The 12,225-nt window shown below is 41.9% G+C and overlaps 1 protein-coding gene across 2 annotated transcripts in view; it reads right to left on the reverse strand.

The window, feature by feature from the left end:
* parp8 (poly (ADP-ribose) polymerase family, member 8) overlaps positions 1-12,225 on the reverse strand; it is a 99,042-nt gene that overhangs the window by 48,425 nt on the left and 38,392 nt on the right. For both annotated transcript variants that reach the window (XM_045706660.1, XM_045706661.1), the window contains one exon: positions 646-740. In XM_045706660.1, coding sequence (XP_045562616.1) covers positions 646-740 — 95 coding nt within the window. The remainder of the gene's footprint in view (positions 1-645; positions 741-12,225) is intronic.

The following is a 12,225-nucleotide window of genomic DNA, read 5'->3' on the forward strand; positions in this document are numbered from 1 at the left end:
ACCATTAACTTCTGGTGTAGACCCTCTAAACCTCAGCACTCCCTCAGTGACATCAATAAGTACATTTCCATATTCTCAGAACCCAACATTTTGTATTGTACTCTAGAAGACATTGACTCAGGGCAAGAGGAATAGGATGGACCTTGTATTGTACTCTAGAAGACATTGACTCAGGCAAGGTAACCTGTCTAAATGACAATCGCCCCAATGCACTCACATCGGTAGCCATGAAGTGCTTTGAAAGGCTGGTCATGGCTCACATCAACAACATCCTCCCAGGCACCCTGGACCCACTCCAATTTTCATCCCGCTCCAACAGATTCACAGATGATGCAATCTCTATTGCACTCCACACTGCACTTTATTCCTAGTTATATGCACATATCTACCTCAATTACCTCGTACCCCTGCACATCGACTCGGTACTGGTACCCCGCGTATATAGCCAAGCTATCGTTACTCATTTTGTATTTATTATTACCGTGTTTTACTTTTCTATTATTTCTACATTTGTCTTTCTCTCTACATTGTTGGGAAGTAAGTAAGCATATTCCACTGTTAGTTCACACCTGTTGTTTATGAAGCATGTGACGATTACAATTTGATTTGATTTGACACACGCGCGGTCAGAGAGGGAGGAGCTACCTGAGAGATACTGCGTGATGTCCGTATATCTCCCGGACCGCCGCCAGGTCCGCCTCCAGCTGGGGGTGCTTGTGGAGCTCTCCATCGTAGTTCACCTATCAGAGAGACACGTCAATCAACCCATCAATCAATCCGTCAATCAAATGTGTTTTAAATCCCCCTTTTTCCATTAGCAGTCGTCACAAAACTCTTCACAGTAACCTGGCCTAGACCCCCCCCCCAATTAGAATCAGAGGTACAGTGACCAGGAAAAACTCCCTAGAAGGAAAAAACTGAGAGGAACCGGCTCAGAGGGGAAACCTGAGAAGACTGTTTTGAACAAAGCCCTTCCCTCCACTAGACGATTGGATAGATCTCTAAAGAGACCCAGAGCATGACCAATCAGCTTGTCTGTCCAAAGTTAGCCAGCCAATCAACACCTGAAACTACTAACGTGCCATTTTGAATACAGACGGGGGATAAACATAAAATGTTAAAATGTCTGAATTGCTAAGGACTTTTTGTGCTTTAGTCTGGGAAGATAAAAAACTACAGCAGAACAATATGCAGCCGATGTGATGGGTTTGACAGCTGGTGTGATGGGTTTGACAGCTGGTGTGATGGGTTTGACAGCTGGTGTGATGGGTTTGGCAGACGATGTGATGGGTTTGACAGCAGGTGTGATGGGTTTGACAGCCAGTGTGATGGGTTTGACAGCTGGTGTGATGGGTTTGACAGCTGGTGTGATGGGTTTGACAGCCGATGTGATGGGTTTGACAGCAGGTGTGATGGGTTTGACAGCTGGTGTGATGGGTTTGGCAGACGATGTGATGGGTTTGACAGCAGGTGTGATGGGTTTGACAGCAGGTGTGATGGGTTTGACAGCCAGTGTGATGGGTTTGACAGCTGGTGTGATGGGTTTGACAGCTGGTGTGATGGGTTTGACAGCTGGTGTGATGGGTTTGACAGCCGGTGTGATGGGTTTGACAGCTGGTGTGATGGGTTTGACAGCTGGTGTGATGGGTTTGACAGCCGGTGTGATGGGTTTGACAGCCGGTGTGATGGGTTTGACAGCCAGTGTGACGGGTTTGACAGCTGGTGTGATGGGTTTGACAGCAGGTGTGATGGGTTTGACAGCTGGTGTGATGGGTTTGACAGCTGGTGTGATGGGTTTGACAGCTGGTGTGATGGGTTTGACAGCTGGTGTGATGGGTTTGACAGCTGGTGTGATGGGTTTGACAGCAGGTGTGATGGGTTTGACAGCTGGTGTGATGGGTTTGACAGCCGGTGTGATGGGTTTGACAGCTGGTGTGATGGGTTTGGCAGACGATGTGATGGGTTTGACAGCCAGTGTGATGGGTTTGACAGCCGATATGATGGATTTGACAGCCAGTGTGATGGGTTTGGCAGCTGGTGTGATGTGTTTGACAGCCAGTGTGATGGGTTTGACAGCTGGTGTGATGGGTTTGACAGCTTCCAGCCGATGTCATGGGTTTAACGGCTCGTACTGTGTTACCTATATGCTTTAATCTGTCACGGAGAAACAAAGTAGTGTTGATACATACCTACTGTTATTCAAAATCGATACGTATGGATGAAGTAAAACATATTGTAGTTCCTCCCCATATTATACAAAGATACAAAAAATAAAAAAACGTTTGACAACAAGAAAGGTTGTTTTCACTCTGTCATTGTTATGAAGGCTTTACGAAGGCATAATAGCATCGTAGCACCTCAAGTCAATAGTTACCATCCAGTCAATGCAGATAATATAGATCTATCCCTATAGAACAGGTGCAGACGGGTAGAACACAGTCCCTATAGAACAGACGGGTAGAACACAGTCCCTATAGAACAGGTGCAGACGGGTAGAACACAGTCCCTATAGAACAGACGGGTAGAACACAGTCCCTATAGAACAGACGGGTAGAACACAGTCCCTATAGAACAGACGGGTAGAACACAGTCCCTATAGAACAGACGGGTAGAACACAGTCCCTATAGAACAGACGGGTAGAACACAGTCCCTATAGAACAGGTGCAGAGGTATTTACCTCGTAAGACCAGCGACTGAACACACATCATCATCATCATCTTAACTAAGAAACGCTAATCACTCAAACTAACTTCAGACACTGTCTCTTTTACCAGAGGACAAACACAGTTCACCAATCAACAGTTAGTGGAGAGAGAGAGAGAGAGAGAGAGAGAGAGAGAGAGAGACAGAGAGCGAGAGACAGAGAGACAGAGAGACAGAGAGAGAGAGAGAGAGACAGAGAGACAGAGAGAGAGAGCGAGAGAGAGAGAGAGAGAGAGAGAGAGAGAGAGACCTATCCAACCAAAAAACATAAGAGATCTAGAAAACCTGACCTCAAACGTAATTGAAGAATCCGTAGACTCTAACCACTTCTGGGAAAATTGGAAAACACTAAACAAACATCAACACGAAGAGTTATCTATCCAAAATGGAGATGTATGGATAAACCACTTCTCCAATCTTTTTGGCTCTATAACAAAGAACCAAGAGCAAAAACATATACATGATCAAATACAAATCTTAGAATCAACTATTAAAGACTACCAGAACCCACTGGATTCTTAAATTACACTCAACGAACTACAGGACAAAATACAAACCCTCCAACCCCAAAAAGGCCTGTGGTGTTGATGGTATCCTAAATGATAAAATATACAGACCACAAATTCCAATTGTTTATACTTAAACTCTTTAACATCATCCTCAGCTCTGGCATCTTCCCCAATATTCAGAACCAAGGACTGATCACCCCAATCCATAAAAGTGGAGACAAATTTGACCCCAATAACTACCGTGGGATATGCGTCAACAGCAACCTTGGGAAAATCCTCTGCATTATCATTAACAGCAGACTCGTACATTTCCTCAGTGAAAACAATGTACTGAGCAAATGTCAAATTGGCTTTTTACCAAATTACCGTACGACAGACCACGTATTCACCCTGCACACCCTAATTGACAAACAAACAAACCAAAACAAAGGCAAAGTCTTCTCATGCTTTGTTGATTTAAAAAAATCTTTTGACTCAATTTGGCCTGAGGGTCTGAGGGTCTGCTATACAAATTGATGGAAAGTGGTGTTGGGGGAAAAACATACGACATTATAAAATCCATGTACACAAACAACAAGTGTGCGGTTAAAATAGGCAAAAAACACATACATTTCTTCCCACAGGGCTGTGGGGTGAGACAGGGATGCAGCTTAAGCCCCACCCTCTTCAACATTTATATCAATGAATTGGCGAGGGCACTAGAACAGTCTGCAGCACCCGGCCCTCACCCTACTAGAATCTGAAGTCAAATGTCTACTGTTTGCTGATTATCTGGTGCATCTGTCCCGAACCAAGGAGGGCCTACAGTAGCACCTAGATATTCTGCACAGATTCTGTCAGACCTGGGCCCTGACAGTAAATCTCATTAAGTCCAAAATAATGGTGTTCCAAAAAAGGTCCAGTCGCCAGAACCACAAATACAAATTCTATCTAGACACCGTTAGGCCGCCAATGATCAAAATCCAGAAAACAGTCGTTAAATTCTACAACCACCTAAAAGGAAGCGATTCCCAAACCTTCCATAACAAAGCCATCACCTACAGAGAGATGAACCTGGAGAAGAGTCCCCTAAGCAAGCTGGTCCAAACAGACCCCACAGAGCCCCAGGACAGCAACACCATTAGACCCAACCAAATCATGAGAAAACACTTCCTAACCTCCTGCCAAATGTATGACCATATTAGAGACACATATTTCCCTCAGATTACACAGATACACACATTTTGATAAACTCCCATATCTACTGGGTGAAACACCACAGTGTGCCATCACAGCAGCAAGATGTGTGACCTGTTGCCACAAGAAAAGGGCAACCAGTGAAGAACAAACACCATTGTAAATTCAACCCATATTTATGTTAATTTCTTTTCCCTTTTGTACTTTAAATATTTGCACATAATATGACATTTGAAATGTCTTTATTATTTTGAAACTTTTTAGAGTGTAATGTTTACTGTAAAAAAATATATATTTATTTCACTTTTGTTTCTCATCTATTTCACATGCTTTGGCAATGTAAACTTATGTTTCCCATGCCAATAAAGCCAATAAATTGAAATTGAGACAGAGAGAGAGAGAGAAAGAAAGAGAGAGAGAGAGAGAGGGAGAGAGAAAGAGAGATGGAGAATGAGACAGAGAGAGATGGAAAGAGAGAGAGAGAGAGACAGAGAGAGAGAGAGAGAGAGGGAGAGAGAGAGAGAGAGAGAGAGAGAGAGAGAGAGAGAGAGAGAGAGAGAGAGAGAGAGAGAGAGAGAGAGAGACAGAGAGAGAGACAGAGAGAGAGAGAGACAGAGAGAGAGACAGAGAGAGAGAGAGGGAGAGGGAGAGAGAGAGAGGGAGAGAGAGACAGAGAGACAGAGAGAGAGAGAGAGAGAGAGACAGAGACAGAGAGAGAGACAGAGAGAGAGAGAGACAGAGAGAGAGACAGAGAGAGAGAGGGAGAGGGAGAGGGAGAGAGAGAGAGGGAGAGAGAGACAGAGAGAGAGACAGAGAGAGAGAGAGAGAGAGACAGAGAGAGACAACTAATGCATGTAGGGCAGAATTGGCCCGCTTTCCAGTAATAATGAAAATACAGAAAAGTTCATTAAAATGTTGGCTACATCTAAATTCAAGTCCAAATTCAATTCTGCAATTTAAAGCACTCCAAACCCAAGAGCTGAGCCCAGAAACGAGCCCTCTCAGTCAGCTGGTGTTGGACCTCACCAACCAAGCTGACACCAGCACTGCTTCAAAAGAAAGAATTCAAATAAACAAAATCATGAACCAATCAAAGGACTCATATTTACAACATTGGAAAAACGAAACAAAATCCCAAATCCGACTAAATTTCTATCTGACCCTAAACAGAGAATATGAACTGGCTGATTAGCTCTACTCTGTTCAGAGATACGATGCAGAGACAGATCCTTACCAAGTACAGGCTGAGTGACCACCGATTGGCAATAGAAACCGGCAGACATAAAAAGACATGGCTACCCAAAGAGGAGCGTGTATGTGGTCACTGCACGACAGGGGAGGTAGAGACAGAGATGCACTTTCTCCTTTACTGTGATAAATATTCCTCACAAAGAGATTCCTTATTTACAGAAATGACTACATTTATTCCAAATTTGAACTTATTAAACCCAGAGGAAAAAGTAAAAATACTAATGGGCGAAGGAGCAATGGCTCCTCTTACAGCCAAATATGTATTTGCCTTCCACAGCCTGAGGGACACTGAATAATAACATCTGCATAGTAAACAGTAACTTACTTATTATTACTATTATTGTTATTACTATTATTATTGTTGTTTATCATTCCAAATAGTAGTGGTATGGGTAGTAATGGTAATGATAACGGTTTAGTGATGGTGATGGTAGTAGTAGTAGTAGTGGTATGGGTAGTAATGGTAATGATAACGGTTTAGTGATGGTGGTAGTAGTAGTGGTAGTAGTGGTATGGGTAGTAATGGTAATGATAGCAGTTTAGTGATGGTTGTGGTAGTAGTGGTATGGGTAGTAATGGTAATGATAACGGTTTAGTGATGGTGGTGGTAGTAGTAGTAGTAGTGGTATGGGTAGTAATGGTAATGATAGCAGTTTAGTGATGGTAGTAGTAGTAGTAGTAGTGGTATGGGTAGTAATGGTAATGATAACAGTTTAGTGATGGTGGTAGTAGTAGTAGTAGTGGTGGTATGGGTAGTAATGGTAATGATAGCAGTTTAGTGGTGGTTGTGGTAGTAGTGGTATGGGTAGTAATGGTAATGATAGCAGTTTAGTGATGGTAGTAGTAGTAGTTGTGGTATGGGTGGTAATGGTAATGATAACGGTTTAGTGATGGTGATGGTAGTAGTAGTAGTAGTGGTATGGGTAGTAATGGTAATGATAGCAGTTTAGTGATGGTGGTGATAGTAGTAGTAGTAGTGGTATGGGTAGTAATGGTAATGATAGCAGTTTAGTGGTGGTGATGGTAGTAGTAGTGGTATGGGTAGTAATGGTAATGATAACGGTTTAGTGATGGTGGTAGTAGTAGTAGTAGTGGTGGTATGGGTAGTAATGGTAATGATAGCAGTTTAGTGATGGTGGTGATAGTAGTAGTAGTAGTGGTATGGGTAGTAATGGTAATGATAGCAGTTTAGTGATGGTTGTAGTAGTAGTTGTGGTATGGGTAGTAATGGTAATGATAACGGTTTAGTGATGGTGATGGTAGTAGTAGTAGTAGTGGTATGGGTAGTAATGGTAATGATAACGGTTTAGTGATGGTGGTAGTAGTAGTAGTGGTATGGGTAGTAATGGTAATGATAACGGTTTAGTGATGGTGATGGTAGTAGTAGTGGTATGGGTAGTAATGGTAATGATAACGGTTTAGTGATGGTGGTAGTAGTAGTAGTAGTGGTGGTATGGGTAGTAATGGTAATGATAGCAGTTTAGTGATGGTTGTGGTAGTAGTGGTATGGGTAGTAATGGTAATGATAACGGTTTAGTGATGGTGATGGTAGTAGTAGTAGTAGTGGTATGGGTAGTAATGGTAATGATAACGGTTTAGTGATGGTGATAGTAGTAGTAGTAGTGGTATGGGTAGTAATGGTAATGATAGCAGTTTAGTGATGGTTGTGGTAGTAGTGGTATGGGTAGTAATGGTAATGATAACGGTTTAGTGATGGTGGTGGTAGTAGTAGTAGTGGTATGGATAGTAATGGTAATGATAGCAGTTTAGTGATGGTGGTAGTAGTGGTAATGATGATAGTAGTAGTTGTAGTACTGATGTAATGGTGAAGATGACCGTTATTTAGTTATAAGTTAGTTATAGTTTCATTTTCCATATTTATATTTTTATATTTATTACATGTATTACATTACATTCTACTATTGACTGTTACCATTTTATTGTTATTATTTTTATATTTAATTTTGTATTATTATTTACTGCCATTTTATATTATTATTTGTTATTGTTTATAATTGTATTACAATGTATATTGTATACATTGTTGCTTTGGCAATATTGACACAATGTTTTTCATGCCAATAAAGCAGCTTGAATTTGAATTTGAATTTGACAGAGAGACAGAGAGAGAGAGAAAGAGAGAGAGAGAGAGAGAGAGAGAGAGAGAGAGAGAGAGAGAGAGAGAGAGAGAGAGAGAGAGAGAGAGAGAGAGAGAGAGAGAGAGAGAGAGAGAGAGAGAGAGAGAGAGAGAGAGAGAGAGAGAGAGACAGAGAGAAAGAGAGAGAGAGACAGAGAGACAAAGACCATCGCTCATCAGAATAGACATATATTTCCATATAAAGATGGACTGAGTAAATGTGAGTGATGGAAATGTCCCACTACAGTGAGTGAAGAATGAGCCGCAGGCCCCTTTCTGAGTGAGCTGACTGAAAAAGACTAAAAATATAAAAGTGCTTTATACTTGATGAGTTTAGGACTACATTGGGGAAATCAACCATGAAATCAGGAGGCTTCATGCTCAGGTGGAGACACCAGGGGAGGTCCGGCCTCTCTTCAGAGCTGCTGGGTCTTACTCTATATGAGCAGTTAGACTTACTGCCACTCTTCACTCTTAGAACAAAGGATTCCAAAAGGGTTCTTCGGCTGTCCCCATTGGAGAACCCTTATGGGTTCCATGTAGAACTCTCTGTGGAATGGGTTCTACATGGAACCCAAAGGGCTTCCCCCGATGAACCCTTTTGTTCTAAGAGTGTAGCTACAGGGTGGTTTCCTGGACACAGATTCATCCATTCTTGAAAGTGCTATTCAATCCGTCACTAGGATGAATCTGTCTCCGTGAGACCGGCCCTAGTACACCTACCGCCACTGTAGCTAAGAGAGGGTTGAACGCTGCCGATCGAATGGTTAATTGTTACAGCAGTTGTTGAGGAGGAGATGTGTGTGTGTGTGTGTGTGTGTGTGTGTGTGTGTGTGTGTGTGTGTGTGTGTGTGTGTGTGTGTGTGTGTGTGTGTGTGTGTGTGTGTGTGTGTGTGTGTGTGGGTGTGACCAGAAGTCTATGTGAATGTTATCATTATAATTAAACCCTTTTTTGACAATACATCACATATCTCACAATGCCTTATTTTTGGGGCTTAGCAAAGTTCCAGTAAGTTACCCAAAATTCCCCGATTTTCAAAAAGATTCTGATTGACGGACTTCCAGGAATGTTCCAACTGGGATTTCTGGAAAACCTGGAAAATGTACCTACATTTTGCTACCCTACCTACAAGTCACATTATGCTGGTTTGCAAAGTGATGTGTAATTCCTATTGGACTCCAGCCAAAGTTGGGAGAAATACAACAGCTGGACTTTTCATTCACCTGCAACCTGCATTCATCCTGACTGCCAGAGTTACGAACAGAGTTAGGAGTTAGAAACAGAGTTAGGAGTTAGGAACAGAGTTAGGAACAGAGTTAGGAGTTAGGAACAGAGTTAGGAGTTAGGAACAGAGTTAGGAGATAGGAACAGAGTTAGGAGTTAGGAACAGAGTTAGGAGATAGGAACAGAGTTAGGAGATAGGAACAGAGTTAGGAGATAGGAACAGAGTTAGGAGATATGAACAGAGTTAGGAACAGAGTTAGGAGTTAGGAACAGAGTTAGGAGTTACGAACAGAGTTAGGAACAGAGTTAGGAGTTAGGAACAGAGTTAGGAACAGAGTTAGGAGATAGGAACAGAGTTAGGAACAGAGTTAGGAGTTAGGAACAGAGTTAGGAACAGAGTTAGGAGTTACGAACAGAGTTAGGAGTTAGGAACAGAGTTAGGAGTTAGGAACAGAGTTACGAGTTAGGAACAGAGTTAGGAGTTAGGAACAGAGTTAGGAGTTAGGAACAGAGTTAGGAACAGAGTTAGGAGTTAGGAACAGAGTTAGGAACAGAGTTAGGAGATAGGAACAGAGTTAGGAACAGTGTTAGGAGTTAGGAACAGAGTTAGGAGTTAGGAACAGAGTTAGGAGATAGGAACAGAGTTAGGAGATAGGAACAGAGTTAGGAGATAGGAACAGAGTTAGGAGTTAGGAACAGAGTTAGGAACAGAGTTAGGAGTTAGGAACAGAGTTAGGAACAGAGTTAGGAGTTAGGAACAGAGTTAGGAGTTAGGAACAGAGTTAGGAGTTAGGAACAGAGTTAGGAGTTAGGAACAGAGTTAGGAGTTAGGAACAGAGTTAGGAACAGAGTTAGGAGTTAGGAACAGAGTTAGGAGATAGGAACAGAGTTAGGAGATAGGAACAGAGTTAGGAGTTAGGAACAGAGTTAGGAGTTAGGAACAGAGTTAGGAGTTAGGAACAGAGTTAGGAGTTAGGAACAGAGTTAGGAGTTAGGAACAGAATTAGGAGTTAGGAACAGAGTTAGGAGATAGGAACAGAGTTAGGAACAGAGTTAGGAACAGAGTTAGGAGTTAGGAACAGAGTTAGGAGTTAGGAACAGAGTTAGGAGTTAGGAACAGAGTTAGGAACAGAGTTAGGAGTTAGGAACAGAGTTAGGAGTTAGGAACAGAGTTAGGAGTTAGGAACAGAGTTAGGAGTTAGGAACAGAGTTAGGAGATAGGAACAGAGTTAGGAGTTAGGAACAGAGTTAGGAACAGTGTTAGGAGTTAGGAACAGAGTTAGGAGTTAGGAACAGAGTTAGGAGTTAGGAACAGAGTTAGGAGTTAGGAACAGAGTTAGGAGTTAGGAACAGAGTTAGGAGATAGGAACAGAGTTAGGAGTTAGGAACAGAGTTAGGAGTTAGGAACAGAGTTAGGAGTTAGGAACAGAGTTAGGAGTTAGGAACAGAGTTAGGAGTTAGGAACAGAGTTAGGAGTTAGGAACAGAGTTAGGAGTTAGGAACAGAGTTAGGAGTTAGGAACAGAGTTAGGAGTTAGGAACAGAGTAACAGAGTTAGGAGATAGGAACAGAGTTAGGAGTTAGGAACAGAGTTAGGAGTTAGGAACAGAGTTAGGAGTTAGGAACAGAGTTAGGAACAGAGTTAGGAGTTAGGAACAGAGTTAGGAGTTAGGAACAGAGTTAGGAACAGAGTTAGGAGTTAGGAAGAGTGTGAGGAGACTACCTAAGCCACTTAAACTGGAACAACCATTTCAGTAACGGGTGCAAATAATCTAACTAAATTATTGGATTAGTTTAGAAAAATGTTATTTATGTTTGTGTAGCATTAATCAATCAATCACTCAATTACGTCAATTACCTCAATTAGCCCGACTAACCGGTGCCTGTATATAGCCTCTCTACTGTATACAGCCTCTCTACTGTATACAGCCTCTCTACTGTATATAGCCTCTCTACTGTATATAGCGTCTCTACTGTTATAGCCTCTCTACTGTATATAGCCTCTCTACTGTATACAGCCTCTCTACTGTGTATAGCCTCTCTACTGTATATAGCCTCTCTACTGTATACAGCCTCTCTACTGTATATAACCTCTCTACTGTATATAGCCTCTCTACTGTATATAGCCTCTCTACTGTTATAGCCTCTCTACTGTATATAGCCTCTCTACTGTATATAGCCTCTCTACTGTATACAGCCTCTCTACTGTATATAGCCTCTCTACTGTATACAGCCTCTCTACTGTATATAGCCTCTCTACTGTATATAGCCTCGCTACTGTTATAGGCTCGCTACTGTTATAGCCTCTACTGTATATATCCTCTCTACTGTATATAGCCTCTACTGTATATAGCCTCGCTACTGTATATAGCCTCTCTACTGTATACAGCCTCTCTACTGTATATAGCCTCTCTACTGTATACAGCCTCTCTACTGTATATAGCCTCTACTGTATATATCCTCTCTACTGTATATAGCCTCTCTACTGTATACAGCCTCTCTACTGTATATAACCTCTCTACTGTATATAGCCTCGCTACTGTTATAGGCTCGCTACTGTATATAGCCTCTCTACTGTATATAGCCTCTCTACTGTATATAGCCTCTCTACTGTATATAGCCTCTCTACTGTATATAGCCTCTCTACTGTATACAGCCTCTCTACTGTATATAGCCTCTACTGTATATAGCCTCTCTACTGTATACAGCCTCTCTACTGTATATATCCTCTCTACTGTATATAGCCTCTCTACTGTATATAGCCTCGCTACTGTATATAGCCTCTCTACTGTATATAGCCTCTCTACTGTATATAGCCTCTACTGTATATAGCCTCTCTACTGTATACAGCCTCTCTACTGTATATATCCTCTCTACTGTATATAGCCACTCTACTGTATATAGCCTCGCTACTGTATATAGCCTCTCTACTGTATATAGCCTCTCTACTGTATTTAGCCTCTACTGTATATAACCTCTCTACTGTATATAGCCTCTCTACTGTATATAGCCTCTCCACTGTATATAGCCTCTCTACTGTATATAACCTCTCTACTGTATGTAGCCTCTCTACTGTATATAACCTCTCTACTGTATATATCCTCTCTACTGTATATAGCCTCTCTACTGTATATAGCCTCTCTACTGTATATAGCCTCTCTACTGTATATAGCCTCTCTACTGTATATAGCCTCTCTACTGTATACAGCCTCTCTACTGTATAT

This window comes from Salmo salar, chromosome ssa24 (genome assembly GCF_905237065.1).
Source record: "Salmo salar chromosome ssa24, Ssal_v3.1, whole genome shotgun sequence".
Classification (NCBI taxonomy): Eukaryota; Metazoa; Chordata; class Actinopteri; order Salmoniformes; family Salmonidae; genus Salmo; species Salmo salar.